Here is a 17,885-nt window from a genome sequence, read left to right as displayed (position 1 = left end):
CACAATCCATGTAGAGAGTTACTCAGATTACCCAGGCACACCCCAATCAGGGTACGGAATCCATGCAGAGAGTTACTCACATTACCCAGGCACACACCAATCAGGGTAGGGAATCCATGCAGAGAGTTACTCACATTACCCAGGCACACACCAATTAGGGTACATAATCCCTGCAGAGAGTTACTCACATTACCCAGGCACACACCAATCAGCAAACATAATCCCTGCAGAGAGTTACTAACATTACTCAGGCACACACCAATCAGGGTACGTAATCCCTGCAGAGATTTACTCAGATTACCCAGGCACACACCAATAAAGGTACGTAATCCCTGCAGAGAGTTACTCACATTATCCAGGCATACACCAATAAAGGTACGTAATTCCTGCAGAATGTTACTCACATTACCCAGGCACACACCAATCAAGGTACGTAATCCCTGCAGAGAATTACTCACATTACCCAGGCACACACCAATAAAGGTACGTAATCCCCGCAAAGAGTTACTCACATTATCTAGGCACACACCAAAGAAGGTATGTAATCCCTGCAGAGATTTACATTTCCCTGGCACACACCAATCAGGGTACACAATCCATGTAGAGAGTTACTCAGATTACCCAGGCACACACCAATCAGGGTACGGAATCCATTCAGAGATTTACTCAGATTACTCAAACACACACCAATCAGGGTACATATTCCATGTAGAGACTTACTCAGATTACTCAAACACACACCAATCAGGGTAAACAATCTCTGCAGAGACTTACTCAGATTACCCAGGCACACACCAATCAGGGTATGTAATCCCTGCAGAGAATTACTCAGATTACCCAGGCACACACCAATCAGGGTATGTAATCCCTGCAGAGAATTACTCAGATTACCCAGGCACACACCAATCAGGGTATGTGATCCCTGCAGAGAATTACTCAGATTACTCAGGCACACACCAATCAGGGTATGTAATCCCTGCAGAGACTTACTCAGATTACACAGGCACACACCAATCAGGGTACGTAACCCCTGCAGAGACTTACTCAGATTACCCTGGCACACGTCCATCCTGGTAGCTCCATCTACAATAAAGTAGGGAGAGTCGCAGATCTCCTGTGAGGAAAGGACAAAGTGATGGATATCTGTAGTAGCATCTATTATACAAAGATCAGAATTATTTAGCTGTACCTTTGGCCTCTTCCACTTTATGCCTTGGATATGTAGAGCCTCATCCTGGGGGAAGTTACTGTCCACAAACAGTGGTGAGGAGGGGAAGGCTGTAGCAGCATCAGTGACAAGAGAGTCATCAGGAGGTGTCATAGACTTGGCTCTCTTAGCTGGCGGAGCTTCCATTACCTGCCACAATGAACATTAGGAGCAGTAATCTCTTCACTATCTGGAATATTAACAGGAGAGACAAAATCTATAGATCACTTTTATTGAACAGATAGATCTGTATGTTTTATTACTATCTTTTATTTTTAAGGCCGTACAAAGTGTCAAAAGCGACATACACAGGGGCGGCGCTTCCATTAGGCAGCTGCATATGGCCGCCGGGTCCAGAGGGGCGGCTCTCTGAGGCTGGGAAAATTTTTTAGAGAACCTTAGATGCTGCTGCTATACCCGCTCTTTTGGGTATGAGGCCGCTTCCCCCCTCCCGTGTGGTGGATCAAATATTCGGCCGCCATAATAACAAACTGCGACTCAGAGGAGGGCTTCATTAGCCCTCCCTGCGCAGCATACACATCTTTTCTAGGCGCCACGTGACGTCACGATGTGCGATGTCACGTGTGTCACCCCACCGGTCAGCGCCAAGAATGAACACACCCCGGCGCTCCTTCGGTTCCGGTGAGGGCTGCTCCTGCCCGCCTAACCAACTGTGGAGGCTGAAGTTTTGACTAGGGTGCCGGGAAACTTTGCACCGGCCCTGGGCATACAAGGGGGTTAAATATAAAGACAATACAAATTACAGAGCAAAAGTACACACACAAAACAACAGCTATCCATGTCGTGAGTACAGAGTATAAGTATAAAACATTGCTCTAATAACACCACAGAGGCATACAGTATGAGTGACAGAGGCATACAATACCACAAAAGGACATACCTAACAATTACAACCAAACAGAATAAGAATCAATGCATGCAATTTCAATAAAATGGCATAGCAAGGTAATAGGATGACTGAGCACTAACTACTATTGTTAGTTAATTCCTATTGATCTATGTTAAAAATAGTAAATAAAAAAAACCTTTTAAAAAATGTTTTTTTTTTTATTCTATCTTTCTCTTTCTTCCTCTTTCCTTTCTTCTGTAAAATAAATAATTAAATTAATAAAAACAGTATGCACCAGCAAGATAAGCAGAGAGGGGAAGATGGTATTAGGTTAGGTAAAAATTCAGACCTGCTCGCGAGCGAAGGACGCTCGCAAGCGGGTCGATGGTGCCCGGAGGGAGCTCCGTCGTGCGCATGCGCGAGACCCGGCGAGCGACGAGGAATCTGTCGCTCGGGGTCTCGCAGCAAAGGGGGCGTGCTGTCGATGGTGAGTGACAGCACGCCCCCTTTGGTGGGCGTGCCGGGGGCGTGGCTGCCAGACGGAGGCGTTCCCTTGGGAACGCCTACCGTCTGAGTCCGGCCCCACTGACATCACTAGTGATGTCAGTGGGAGTGATTTTGGCTCTGATAGAGCCAAAATCACTCCAGGGCTTGCGGTCACCGAGACCCTACCGCAGGGTCTCGTCGCAAGCCAGATGGTCGCGATGGTCTTGACCATCGTGACCATCATCATGGACGCTCGCTATAGCTTTGGGTGGTAACCCACAGCTATGCGAGCGTCCAAGAGGCCGCTCCATTTTTAGGGAGGAGGGCACTGATTCAGAGCGAGCGCTCTGGTCAGAGAGTCCGGCTCTGAATCAGGCCCAGAGACTCCAATGTTTAAAACTCTTTTAAAAACAATGTTAGAGCAGGAGGTGAAACTATATTCAATGTCCTGATGATTAGGAGGAATCGAGATATTTTAGCTACTGTCCCTGACTGTCCCTACCTGTGGGTTACTCTGGGACTCTTGCAGCATGCGATCTTCTCCTCCTTTGCTGTCTAGAAAACTCTGCGGAGATCCAACTGGAGCATGCCACAACAGCTGGTGATGACGTCACTTGCCGGCGGCTTGCTGCTCTCTTGGTCCTGCTTAGAGTTGCACACTGCTCTGCTCTGTCTTCCAACGTTTCACGTCCTTCAAGACGCTTTGTCCAGGATATTTTCTTAATGAATGGGTGTTGTTTAAATAGCAAACTTTATTGAAATAAAAAATGGTGGCCGGAACAGGAAGTGACCTATATTTGGCGGTAACCATATGTTCCTATTAGTCACATCATTAAGGTCTCTTAGAAATGAATAGGGTAGAATAGAAAAGTAGGGAATGAAGGAAAAAAGGGGGGGGAGAAGGATGGGAATAAAAACTGTCTTGACTTTTAACATAAATATATATATATAAAAATTAAGATGATAAAAATATAAAATAAATTAAAAATGTAAAAATAAAAAGTTAATAAAATGAAATAAAAAATAAATAAATAATAAAAGGTTTAAAAATTATAAGATTTGTTGTGTGTGTAACATGATTATGAAAAAGCTTTGAGCTCAATATCAATATTTAGTCCTTGCGGTTCTAAGGTTTTCAATTGGTAGATCCTTCTTGTTTCATTACGTTTTAAAGTTGTTACCAAATCTTCTCCTCTCCAATTAGGCGTGATTTTTTGGACGCCTATGAATTTCAGACCGGAGATGTCTTTATTATGCTTCTCTGCAAAATGGGCCGATACACTATGTGTTTGGAGTCCTCTTTTGATGTTGTAGAGATGCTCTGCCACCCGAATTCTGATTTTCCTTTTTGTTTGTCCTATATATTGTTTTCCGCAAAGGCCATTCTAACAGGTAGATAGCACCTTCCGTGTTGCATGTTATATTGTCCTTGATATTGAATTCTTCATTTGTAATTTTTGATTTAAAGCATGGGATTGGTTGAGTATTTGCTTTCTGATTTTTACATCCAGGACAATTAAGACAATAGTAGAATCCTTTTCTTTCTCTTTGGACTTTTTCTTTTTGTGGGGGGATGTAACTTTGTGATAAATGTTGTAGATTTTTTTTTTTTATTTACTATTTTTAACATAGATCAATAGGAATTAACTAACAATAGTACTTAGCGCTCAGTCATCCTATTACCTTGCCTAAATCGAACTACACTGAGCTGCTTACATATACACAGCACAGCATACTATTATCTACCTCAAAATGGCATAGCAGATGGAAGCAATAGTTGTAAGACATGGAAGACAGACATGAAAATAACAGTTGTACAGAATACGATAAAATAATGCATTCAGGGCCTGATTCTGTACGGATCGCATAAGCGATTACGCACGCAGTCTCACTGCCAAGATATGCTAATGATTGCAAACGCAATGCCATACGCAGCCTAACATAAGGACGCCACCTTTACCTTACACACATCCGTAATACTTAGCAAGACTGCGAAACCATCTATAACATGGAGTAACATGGAGTGCCATCACGCCCACTTGCACAAGCTCTGACCTTACTCAGGAATTGCTAACCTCGTCGCACACAATGAGTACACAAGCTGCATATGCCATCGCACTGGCTAATTTATGCATGCCCCTGTAACAGCGTTCAAACTAGGGGTGTGCACCGGCCACTTTTTGTGTTTTGGTTTTGGATCTGGATCTTTCTTCGTGTTTTGGATCTGGATTGGTTTTGCCAAAACCACCCTTCCGTGTTTTGGGTTCTGGGTTTTGTGTTTTGGATCTGTATTTTTTTTTTAAAAAGCATAAAAACAGCTAAAATCACAGAATTTGTTGGTTTCTCTGCTCCTATGCTATTATTAACCTCAATAACCTTAATTTCCACTCATTTCCAGTCTATTCTGAACACCTCACACCTCACAATAGTGTTTTCATGTCCAAAAGGTTGCACCGAGGTAGCTGGATGACTATGCTAAGCGACACGAGTGGGCGGCACAAACACGTGACCCATCTAGGAGTGACACTGCAGTGGCAGACAGGATGGCAGTTAGAAAAACTAGGCCCCAAACTGTACATAATGCAAAGAAAAAAAAGAAGTGCAAGATGGAATTGTCCTTGGGCCCTCCCACCCACCCTTATGTTGTATAAACAGGACATGCACACTTTAACAAATCAATCATTTCAGCGCCAGGGTCTGCCACACAACTGTGGCTGAAATGATTGGTTCGTTTGGGCCCCCACAAAACAAGCTGGCAATTAATGTGTCCCTGCACAAACTGGCTCTACGGAGGCAAGATGTCATCCTCATCCTCCTCATCCACCGATTCCTCACCCTCTTCAGTGTGTACATCCTCATCCTCACAAAGTATTAACTCGTCCCCACTTGAATCCACCACCACAGGTCCCTCTGTACCTTCTGGAGGCTGGTCTCCCTGGAAGAGCTGATAATTCATTTTGATGAACATCATCTTCTCCACATTCTGTGGAAGCAACCTCCTACGCCTTTCGCTGACAAGGTTCCCGGCTGCACTAAACACTCTTTCGGAGTACACACTGGAGGGGGGGCAACTCAGGTAAAATAGAGCCAGCTTGTACAGGGGCCTCCAAATTGCCTCTTTTTCCTGCCAGTACAGGTATGGACTGTCTGACATGCCTACTTGGATGCTGTCACCGATGTAATCCTCCACCATTCTGTCAATGGTGACAGTATCATATGCAGTGACAGTAGACATGTCAGAAATTGTTGCCAGGTCCTTCAGTCCGGACCAGATGTCCAAACTTGGTCCTGCCTGCCCTGCATCACCGCCAGCGGGTTGCTTAGGATACCTAAGTTTTTTCCTGGCAGCCCCAGTTGCGGGAGAAAATGAAGAAGGAGCCGTTGACGTGTCACGTTCCGCTTCAGCTGACAGTGTGTTCACCAGCAGGTCTTTGCACCTCTGCAGGCTTGTGTCGGCCGGAAAGAGAGACACCACATAGTCTTTAAACCTAGGATCAAGCACGGTGGCCAAAATGTAGTGGTCTGATTTCAACAGATTGACCACCCTGGAATCCTGGCAAAGCGAATGAAGGGCTTCATCCACAAGTCCCACATGCCGAGCGGAATCGCTCCGTCTTAGCTCCTCCTTCACTTTCTCCAGCTGCTTCTGCAAAAGCCTGATGAGGGGAATGACCTGACTCAAGCTGGCTGTGTCTGAACTGACTTCACGTGTGGCAAGTTCGAAGGGCTGGAGAACCTTGCACAACACGGAAATCATTCTCCACTGCGCTTGAGTCAGGTGCATACCCCCTCCTTTGCCTATGGGTGGATGTATAGGCTTGTATGGCCTTTTGCTGCTCCTCCATCCTCTGAAGCATATAGAGGGTTGAGTTCCACCGCGTCACAACCTCTTGCTTCAGGTGATGGCGGGGCAGGTTCAAGAGTGTTTGCTGGCGCTCCAGTCTTCGGCACGCAGTCGCTGAATGGCGAAAGTGGCCAGAAATTTTTCGGGCCACCCAAAGCGTCTCCTGCACGCCCCTGTCGCTTTTCAGAAAATTCTGCACCACCAAGTTTATTGTGTGAGCAAAACATGGGACGTGCTGGAATTTGCCCAGATGTAATGCCCGCACAATATTGGTGGCGTTGTCAGATATCACAAATCCCCAGGAGAGTCTAAGTGGGGTAAGCCACTGGGCGATGATTTCCCTCAGTTTCTCTAAGAGGTTGTCGGCGGTGTGCCTCTTACTGAAACCGGTGATACACAGCGTAGCCTGCCTTGTAACAAGCTGGCGTTTCTGAGATGCTGCTACTGGTGACGCTGCTGCTGTTGCTGCGTAAGGTGATACATCTACCCAGTGGGCTGTCACAGTCATATAGTCCTTAGTCTGCCCTGTTCCACTTGTCCACATGTCCGTGGTTAAGTGGACATTGTGTACAACGGCATTTTTCAGGACACTGAGGACACTTTTTCTGACGTTTCTGTACAGTCTCGGTATCGCCTGCCTAGTGAAGTGGAATCTAGACGGGATTTGGAACCGGGGACACACTACCTCCATCAATTGTCTAAATCCCACTGCACTAATGGCGGATACCGGACGCACGTCTAACACCAACATAGCAGTCAAGGCCTCAGTTATACGTTTTGCTTCAGGATGACTGCTGTCGTACTTCATCCTCCTCGCTAAGGACTGTTGGAGGGTCAATTGTTTAGTAAAAGTAGTGGTGTTCCTACTTCCTCTCTGGGATGATGAACGACTCCCAGCAGCAGCAACAGCAGCAGCGGCAGCAGTAGGCGTAGCAATGCAGGATCCTCCAGAGGAATCCCGGATAGGAGAGTCAGTCATGCCAGTGACATGGCATGCAGGACTAATTCCGATCCTGACTAAGGAGGAAATTGACGAGGAGGGAGTTGACGGTGTGGTTTGCAGGCGCTTGGATACAACAGGACAACGGGATTTAGGTGTCCCTGGACTGCTTACGGTCTTAGCCAAAGTTTCTGAACTTGACAGTAACTTTTTATGAACGCGCTGCAGGTGCCGTATAAGGGAGGATGTTCCTAGGTGGTTGACGTCCCTACCCCTACTTATTTCACCTTTACATATGGTACATATGGCAAGACAGTTGTTGTCCGGATTTGGATAGAAATATTGCCAGACCAAAGAGGTGGAATGTTTGGTCTTCTGCCCAGGCATGACCGTGATGGGCTTTTTCATCCCACGGACAACAACTGTCTCCCCCGGAGCCTGATTTAAACAAACCACATCACCATCAGAATCCTCCTCGCCAACTTCCTCCTCAGCGCCAGCTACACCAGTATCCTCATCCTGTTGTACTTCAACAGTGACATCTTCAATTTGCATATCAGCAAGTGGACTGTGGGTGCTCCTTTCAGCACTTGCAGGGGGCGTGCAAATGGTGGAAAGAGCCACCTCTTCCCGTCCAGTGCTGGGAAGGTCAGGCATCGCAACCACCACCACACTTGGACTCTCCTTGGGGATTTGTGATATCTTCTTAGAAAGCACAGTTCTTCGCTGTGCTTTTGCCAGCTTAACTCTTTTGATTTTTTTAGTGGGAGGAGGGCTTCCATCGTCATGTGAAGCTGAACCACTAGTCATGAACATACTAGGGATCGACCTTAGCCGTTCCTTGCCACTCCGTGTCGTAAATGGCATATTGGCAAGTTTACGTTTCTCTTCAGCTGATTTAAATGTCTTTTTCAAGGTCATTTTCCTGAACTTTGCCATTTGGGATTGTATGTGCCCTCTACTATGACATTGGGCATCGGCCTTGGCAGACGACGTTGATGGCATGTTATCGTCTATGTCATGACTAGTGGCAGCAGCTTCAGCACTAGGAGGAAGTGGTTCTTGATCTTTCTCTATTTTATTTTTATCGGAGAAAGTTTGGTCCTCCATTTATGTTATATCGATTTGATATATACGTGCGGCTAAACACAGAAAATAATTTTTTTTTTGGTTTGGACTGGAGTGTACTTTGGGGGTTACAGCACCCTTTAAAGGTCAAGCCAGCCGGCCCTTATGACACAGGCGCACTCTTGGCACTACTTTGTTGATGCACGTGCGGCTACTGCGCACACAATTCACAAACACAGAAAATAATTTTTTTTTTGGTTTGGACTGGAGTGTACTTTCGGGGGTTACAGCACCCTTTAATGGTCAAGCCAGCCGGCCCTTTACTTATGACACAGGCGCACGCTTGGCACTACTTTGTTGATGCACGTGCGGCTACTGCGCACACAATTCACAAATACAGAAAATAATTTTTTTTTTGGTTTGGACTGGAGTGTACTTTCGGGGGTTACAGCACCCTTAACGGTCAAGCCAGCCGGCCCTTTACTTATGACACAGGCGCACGCTTGGCACTACTTTGTTGATGCACGTGCGGCTACTGCGCACACAATTCACAAACACAGAAAATAATTTTTTTTTGGTTTGGACTGGAGTGTACTTTCGGGGGTTACAGCACCCTTAACGGTCAAGCCAGCCGGCCCTTTACTTATGACACAGGCGCACGCTTGGCACTACTTTGTTGATGCACGTGCGGCTACTGCGCACACAATTCACAAACACAGAAAATAATTTTTTTTTTGGTTTGGACTGGAGTGTACTTTCGGGGGTTACAGCACCCTTAACGGTCAAGCCAGCCGGCCCTTTACTTATGACACAGGCGCACGCTTGGCACTACTTTGTTGATGCACGTGCGGCTACTGCGCACACAATTCACAAACACAGAAAATTATTTTTTTTTTGGTTTGGACTGGAGTGTACTTTCGGGGGTTACAGCACCCTTAACGGTCAAGCCAGCCGGCCCTTTACTTATGACACAGGCGCACGCTTGGCACTACTTTGTTGATGCACGTGCGGCTACTGCGCACACAATTCACAAACACAGAAAATAATTTTTTTTTTGGTTTGGACTGGAGTGTACTTTCGGGGGTTACAGCACCCTTAACGGTCAAGCCAGCCGGCCCTTTACTTATGACACAGGCGCACGCTTGGCACTACTTTGTTGATGCACGTGCGGCTACTGCGCACACAATTCACAAACACAGAAAATAATTTTTTTTTTGGTTTGGACTGGAGTGTACTTTCGGGGGTTACAGCACCCTTAACGGTCAAGCCAGCCGGCCCTTTACTTATGACACAGGCGCACGCTTGGCACTACTTTGTTGATGCACGTGCGGCTACTGCGCACACAATTCACAAACACAGAAAATAATTTTTTTTTTGGTTTGGACTGGAGTGTACTTTCGGGGGTTACAGCACCCTTAACGGTCAAGCCAGCCGGCCCTTTACTTATGACACAGGCGCACGCTTGGCACTACTTTGTTGATGCACGTGCGGCTACTGCGCACACAATTCACAAACACAGAAAATAATTTTTTTTTTGGTTTGGACTGGAGTGTACTTTCGGGGGTTACAGCACCCTTAACGGTCAAGCCAGCCGGCCCTTTACTTATGACACAGGCGCACGCTTGGCACTACTTTGTTGATGCACGTGCGGCTACTGCGCACACAATTCACAAACACAGAAAATAATATTTTTTTTGGTTTGGACTGGAGTGTACTTTCGGGGGTTACAGCACCCTTAACGGTCAAGCCAGCCGGCCCTTTACTTATGACACAGGCGCACGCTTGGCACTACTTTGTTGATGCACGTGCGGCTACTGGGCACACAATTCACAAACACAGAAAATATTTTTTTTTTTGGTTTGGACTGGAGTGTACTTTCGGGGGTTACAGCACCCTTAACGGTCAAGCCAGCCGGCCCTTTACTTATGACACAGGCGCACGCTTGGCACTACTTTGTTGATGCACGTGCGGCTACTGCGCACACAATTCACAAACACAGAAAATAATTTTTTTTTGGGTTTGGACTGGAGTGTACTTTCGGGGGTTACAGCACCCTTAACGGTCAAGCCAGCCGGCCCTTTACTTATGACACAGGCGCACGCTTGGCACTACTTTGTTGATGCACGTGCGGCTACTGCGCACACAATTCACAAACACAGAAAATTATTTTTTTTTTGGTTTGGACTGGAGTGTACTTTCGGGGGTTACAGCACCCTTAACGGTCAAGCCAGCCGGCCCTTTACTTATGACACAGGCGCACGCTTGGCACTACTTTGTTGATGCACGTGCGGCTACTGCGCACACAATTCACAAACACAGAAAATAATTTTTTTTTTGGTTTGGACTGGAGTGTACTTTCGGGGGTTATAGCACCCTTAACGGTCAAGCCAGCCGGCCCTTTACTTATGACACAGGCGCACACTTGGCACTACTTTGTTGATGCACGTGCGGCTACTGCGCACACAATTCACAAACACAGAAAATAATTTTTTTTTTGGTTTGGACTGGAGTGTACTTTCGGGGGTTACAGCACCCTTAACGGTCAAGCCAGCCGGCCCTTTACTTATGACACAGGCGCACGCTTGGCACTACTTTGTTGATGCACGTGCGGCTACTGCGCACACAATTCACAAACACAGAAAATAATTTTTTTTTTGGTTTGGACTGGAGTGTACTTTCGGGGGTTACAGCACCCTTAACGGTCAAGCCAGCCGGCCCTTTACTTATGACACAGGCGCACGCTTGGCACTACTTTGTTGATGCACGTGCGGCTACTGCGCACACAATTCACAAACACAGAAAATAATTTTTTTTTTGGTTTGGACTGGAGTGTACTTTCGGGGGTTACAGCACCCTTAACGGTCAAGCCAGCCGGCCCTTTACTTATGACACAGGCGCACGCTTGGCACTACTTTGTTGATGCACGTGCGGCTACTGCGCACACAATTCACAAACACAGAAAATAATTTTTTTTTTGGTTTGGACTGGAGTGTACTTTCGGGGGTTACAGCACCCTTAACGGTCAAGCCAGCCGGCCCTTTACTTATGACACAGGCGCACGCTTGGCACTACTTTGTTGATGCACGTGCGGCTACTGCGCACACAATTCACAAACACAGAAAATATATTATTTTTTTAGCACTTGGGGGGAGCACCCCTGATGGACAGAGCACCCCCTGGACAACACTGCAGCACTCCTTTAGGACTGGGACACTGCACAGGACTTTGGAGTGGACACAGCCCCTATGGAGAACTGACTGCACAACACAGTCCAGCCAGCCCCTATGGACTTTGAAGTAGTGGACACAGCCCCTATTAACAACAGCAGCACAGCACAACACAGCCAGCCCCTATGGACTTTGAAGTAGTGGACAACAGCAGCACTACACTACACTACACTACACAGCCCTAACTCCCACCCTCCCTCTTCACTGTCCACAGCCGAGTGAGAAAATGGCGCCGACGTGGGTACCTTATATAGGATCCAAAACCCGCGAGACTCGGAAGGCGGGATGATGACGTTTTGCCTCGATTTCAGATCCGAGTCAGGCGGGAAAAGTCGAGCCTGATTCGGATCGGACTCGGATCGGGGGGGCTCGGGGGGGTTCGGATTTCAGAAATCCGAACCCGTTCACCCCTAGTTCAAACGCACTGGCACGCCTGTGTTTTGCCGACCCCTCCCCCCATCACCACCCCCAAACAGGACTTACGGTCAGTCACTCTGAGATGGGTCTGCATAGTCACTGCGATCGCTGTCCCAATTGCAGTGGAGTGTTTGAGCACGCACACTGCGATGCATACGCAGAATGCAACAATCGGCCGATTTTGCGTGCGTAATCACTGGCTGGAGAGACAGAAGGGGGGCTGGCTAGAGACACAGAAGGGGGCTGGCTAAAGACACAGAAGGGGGCCTGACTAGAGACACAGACGGATGGTTGACTGGAAACACAGAAGGGGGCTAGTGGAGACAAAAGGAGGGCTGGCTGGAGACACAGAAGGGGGGCTGGCTGGGGAAACAGAAGGGGGGCTGGCTGGAGACACAGAAGGGGAGCTGGCTGGGGAGACAGAAGGAGGACTGGCTGGAGACAGTATGGGGGCTGGCTGGAGACACAGAAGGGGGGCTGGCTGGGGAAACAGAAGGGGGCTGGCTGGAGACACAGAAGGGGAGCTGGCTGGGGAGACAGAAGGAGGACTGGCTGGAGACAGTATGGGGGCTGGCTGGAGACACAGAAGTGGGGCTGACTGGAGACAGTATGGGGGCTGGCTGGAGACACAGAAGTGGGGCTGGCTGAAGACACAGGAGGACTGTTGGAGACAAAATGGGGTCTGGCTGGAGAGACAGAAGGGTGCTGTCTGGTGAGACAGAAGTGGGTCTGGCTGTGGAAACAGAAGGAGGACTGGCTGGAGCTGGAGAGACACTGCAGGGCTGGAGTTTCAGAAACACAGGGAGGGGGATTGCATGCCTATTTTGTCAGTTCCAGGCCGCACAATTTCTGAACGCAGCCCTATACAGTTTGGATCTGCTGACACGTTTTCTTTGTTGTCTCGATGTTTGATATAAGTTACTGCTTTTTTATATACCCCTCAACAGAAATGTTCAATGTTTATATGTTATCATAAGGCAGCAGGAAAATAATAATAGTAACCGAGCATAAAGAAGCAGATGGCCATCTACTGTACATTCTACTTCCTCAAAACCTGTTCGGAAATGTAATAGATTATTTAATGTCATTATGCTTTCTTCTTTTACGTATGTGTGAGGATGTGTTGGTTTTTTTATTTTTATTTACTTTTTGCCCTTTTTTCTTTATATATGTAGGTACAACTGGAAGTGTCCTTGCAATAGTATGCTAATCCATTGCGAACGCTATGTCATCGCAGCACAACATGAGGACGCCCACTTTACCTTACACTCATCCGTAATCCGATGCAAAAGAGTGCAAAACCATCGGTAACATCAAGTACCATCGCAGCCTCGCGCACACTTGCACAAGGTCAGACCTTACTCAGAAATTGCTAACCTCCTCGCACGCTGTGAGTACACAAGCTGCGTACGGCATCGCAGTGGATAATTTATGCACGCCCCTGCAACGGAGTTCAAATGCACCAGGCATGCCTGCGTTTCGCTGACCACCCCCCTGTCACCACCCCCAAACAGTACTTCCTGTCAATTACTCTGCGATTGGTCTGCGTAGCCACTACGATCGCAGTTTCAATCGCAGTGGAGTATTTGCACACCTACACTGCGATGCATGCTCAGATCGCAACAGTCGGATTATTGCGTACATAATCGCAGTTGAGATCCTGGCTGAATCAGGCGATAGGTAAGATTTCTGTTCCTCTGTACATGCTTGTGTCGGTTAGCCAGCTTGCCTGTACCTGCATATGCTGGCTGGCAGGCTCTCAGGCATGCGTGTATTTGAGTGTGTTATCTAGCAAATGATTATTAAAACTTAAATGCAGTACAAATTAAATGGATAAAGTTTTATCAATCACTAATAACTTTGACAGTTATTTTGAGTTGAATATGAAAAGGCTGAAGGAACCCTTCAGTCTGTCTGAGGTAACCCTGGTGATGACACATGTATCATAGTTTGAGAAACCCTGCAGTAAGGGAACCAGGCAAGAGATACAATTGTTTGTACCCACACAATGTACTAAATAAGTCTTCTGTCAGATTGGTATCTGAGCAGGCTCTTACAGACACTCCCATCGGACACCTCTTTACCTGAGCAGTAGGTCACAGGGAAGGATCACAGGATCTTCCAGAGCTACCACAGACTTGGACAGACTCATTCAGACATGTTGCAGAATCAATAGGGAAGTGACAGGACTGGAACAACCAGTAACTTGGAAGTTGCAATGCTTGCTGGGAAGGAACTATTTTTCTTTCTCTTTAGACTTGGAAGCACCTGTTCAACTTCATCCACACATTATATCAGGTGTTGTGCCAGTGCCACTAGAGTGTCAGCATGCTGCACAAACCTCCTGTTTAATCTTATTACTTAAAAAATAATTGTTGTAACTACTTTTTTTAAAATGATTATTTCTAGATTTGCTTTATCTTATACTGTTAATAGATTATAAGTAGGGGTGAGCGGGTTCGGATTTCTGAAATCCGAACCCCCCCGAGCCCCCCAGATCCGAGTCAGGCTCGACTTTTCCCGCCTGACTCGGATCTGAAATCGAGGCAAAATGTCATCATCCCGCCTTCCGGGTCTCGCGGGTTTTGGATCCTATATAAGATACCCGCGTCGGCGCCATTTTCTCACTCGGCTGTGGACAGTGAAGAAGGAGGGTGGGAGTTAGGGCTGGCTGGGCTGTGTAGTGTAGTGTAGTGCTGTGCTGTGCTGCGCTGTGCTGCTGTTGTCCATAAGGGCTGTGTCCACTCCTCCAAAGTCCATAGGGGCTGGCTGTGTTGTGCTGTGCTGCTGTTGTCCATAGGGGCTGTGTCCACTACTTCAAAGTCCATAGGGGCTGGCTGTGTTGTGCTGTGCTGCTGTTGTCATTAGGGGCTGTGTCCACTCCTCCAAAGTCCATAGGGGCTGGCTGTGTTGTGCTGTGCTGCTGTTGTCCATAGGGGCTGTGTCCACTCCTCCAAAGTCCATAGGGGCTGGCTGGACTGTGTTGTGCAGTCAGTTGTCCATAGGGGCTGTGTCCACTCCAAAGTCCTGTGCAGAGTCCCAGTCCTAAAGGGGTGCTGTAGTGCATACCTGCCTACCCTCCCGGTTTTTGCGGGAGGCTCCCGATTTTTCGGGTAACCCCCCGCACCCCCGGAAGGGTAGGCACTTCTCCCGCATTCTGCCCACTTCCTAATGAAGTGGGCAGAATGGGGAGAACTTCCGCGGCACTCGCGGGTACCTGTGTACAGGGCAGGGCTTAAAGACACGATTCTTCATGAATCGCGTAATTTAGCCCCGCCCCTTATTTAAATATGCGCCAATCGCGGCATTTTGCAGTGGAGGGGGCGGGGCTTAATGCCGTGAATCGTTTGGCCCCGCCCCCATCGGGACCCAGCTGCTTCTCCTCCCCGGGTTCTCCCGGGGAGGATATTTAAAAGGTAGGCAAGTATGCTGTAGTGTTGTCCAGGGGGTGCTCTGTCCATCAGGTGTGCTCCCCCCAAGTGCAAAAAAAAATAAAATATTTTCTGTGTTTGTGAATTGTGTGCGCAGTAGCCGCACGTGCATCAACAAAGTAGTGCCAAGCGTGCGCCTGTGTCATAAGTAAAGGGCCGGCTGGCTTGACCGTTAAAGGGTGCTGTAACCCCCAAAGGGCACTCCAAACAAAATAAAAAAATATATTTTTTTGTGTTTGTGAATTGTGTGCGCAGTAGCCGCACGTGCATCAACAAAGTAGTGCAAAGCGTGCGCCTGTGTCCCATAAATAAAGGGCCGGCTGGCTTGACCGTTAAGGGTGCTGTAACCCCCAAAGGGCACTCCAAACAAAATAAAAAAATATATTTTTTTGTGTTTGTGAATTGTGTGCGCAGTAGCCGCACGTGCATCAACAAAGTAGTACCAAGCGTGCGCCTGTGTCCCATAAATAAAGGGCCGGCTGGCTTGACCGTTAAAGGGTGCTGTAACCCCCAAAGGGCACTCCAAACAAAATAAAAAAATATATTTTTTTGTGTTTGTGAATTGTGTGCGCAGTAGCCGCACGTGCATCAACAATGTAGTGCCAAGCGTGCGCCTGTGTCCCATAAATAAAGGGCCGGCTGGCTTGACCGTTAAAGGGTGCTGTAACCCCCAAAGGGCACTCCAAACAATATAACAAAATATATTTTTTTGTGTTTGTGAAATGTGTGTGCAGTAGCCGCACGTGCATCAACAAAGTAGTGCCAAGCATGCGCCTGTGTCCCATAAATAAAGGGCCGGCTGGATTGACCGCTAAAGGGTGCTGTAACCCCCAAAGGGCACTCCAAACAAAATTAAAAAAAAAATTCTGTGTTTGTGAATTGTGTGCACTGTGGCTGCACGTGCTTCAACGAAGGAGCAGCGCCAAGCGTGGGCCTGTGTCCCATAAGTAAAAGGCCGGCTGGCTTGTCCATTAAAGGGTGCTGTAACCCCCAAAGGGCACTCCAAACAAAATAAAAATATATATTTCTACTTCAGGGTCCATAGGGGGTCCACAGGGTTGACCTTGGGGTATAGGTTGGGAACCAAATCCGGGCACCACGCAGTTAAAGCTTTTAGCTCCCAGGATGCACTTGGGTCCACTCTCCCTATAACCCCTCCCCCCAGCCAGAGGCACCTCAGTTTAAGTTGGTGCCCGGCCGGAGTCGGGTCACCGTTACTGCAGGGGGGCTGCTTAGCAGCCCCTAAGCTTATAATTTATTTTAAAGAGTTTTATTTTATTATTTTTTACTACTCTTCAGAGCGGCAGCATCAGACTGTCCAATGGACGTCTAAGCTGCCGCTCCTACACCCCGCCTGCGCTGCGACGCCAGTACAGATCTGGGGATCGCAGCGGGACCCCAGAGTCTGTACTAGCTGGGCTCTGGAGGACTCCCTGGGCTGCTGCCGGATCGACGGGGACAGGTAAGTCGCGTGGTCACCGCTTGCGGTGACCCGCGTGTACATGCAGCCTTATGCCTCCGGTCTCTGGGTACAGACCGGAGGCGCTAGCGGTGGCGGCGGGCTCCCCCTCCATGGAGGCATACCCCGCGTGTCCACAGCCCACCAGGGATTATAGCGGCAGCGGGAGCCGGCATCCCGGGGGGTTAATTGCTAGCCAGGGGAGGAAGCCTTCCCTGTCTAGCGGCTCCTCCCCTCAGCTCAGCGCGCCTTTCAATACTACAGTCTGGCGTTGCTGAGCTGCTTCCTCCGCGGGCCACGCTTCTTCTGAGGTCTCCAGCGGCCATTATCTCTCGGTGGTGCTGCAGAACTCCTAGGATGACAGTGAGCCCAGTCCCCCTGCGTACCTGGCCATTTTGGGTGAGTGTACACAGCGCTATAGCCTTCCCAGACACTGAATCTGGGCAGTTGAATGTAGCGACATTGTGCAGTATATTATATGTCATGCTTATGTATGTACAGTATATATGTCTGCATTGTATGTGACTTATGCTAGTGCTGACTGTCTGCTTTTTCTCTCACCTGTCAGTGTATATCTATCCCTTTTCTTTATGTGCCCTAATACAGGTGTACCTGGGGTGGTTCTGAGACCTCACATATATATACTTGTTAATATTTGTGAGGTTTGTCACATACTGTTGCGTGCTGCACGTTGCCATATTTTAGATGGAACTGTGTGTTGCATATGCTGATAATGGGTCCCTGCAGCTACTCTTAGCGTTAGTCAGGACCGGTATGGCGCTGCTTAATATTTCCGTCAAGATAGTCAAATATATCTGACCAGGAGATTGCACACGATACTGCACCCATTATTGCTATCCTGCAAGTCATAGCCTGCAGGAATTAGTGCGGAGGATTTTAACTCAGAAAGGTTTATGTATGTGGCGCCATCTGATGCTGGGCCCCTTGCACGACCC

The 17,885-nt window shown here is 48.0% G+C and overlaps 1 protein-coding gene across 3 annotated transcripts in view; it reads right to left on the bottom strand.

Moving 5' to 3' along the window:
* Positions 1 to 14,207, bottom strand: part of LOC148518705 (calpain-1 catalytic subunit-like) — a 92,733-nt gene extending 78,526 nt beyond the window's left edge. For 2 of the 3 annotated variants that reach the window (XM_088477159.1, XM_088477158.1), the window contains exons 1-3: positions 14,124 to 14,207; positions 1,190 to 1,397; positions 1,045 to 1,114 (exon numbers count right to left, since the gene is read on the bottom strand). In XM_088477159.1, the coding sequence (XP_088333285.1) occupies positions 1,045 to 1,114; positions 1,190 to 1,354 (235 nt within the window). In that variant the 5' untranslated portion in view covers positions 1,355 to 1,397; positions 14,124 to 14,207. The remainder of the gene's footprint in view (positions 1 to 1,044; positions 1,115 to 1,189; positions 1,398 to 14,123) is intronic. The other variant, XM_088477160.1, reaches the window with a different exon arrangement.
* Between the last annotated feature and the right edge of the window lie 3,678 nt (positions 14,208 to 17,885).

This window comes from Taudactylus pleione, unplaced genomic scaffold (assembly GCF_031769625.1).
Source record: "Taudactylus pleione unplaced genomic scaffold, aTauple2 ptg000199l, whole genome shotgun sequence".
NCBI classification, from domain to species: domain Eukaryota; kingdom Metazoa; phylum Chordata; class Amphibia; order Anura; family Myobatrachidae; genus Taudactylus; species Taudactylus pleione.
Note: the sequence above shows the minus strand (reverse complement) of the source record. Positions and strands in the feature narration are given on the sequence as shown.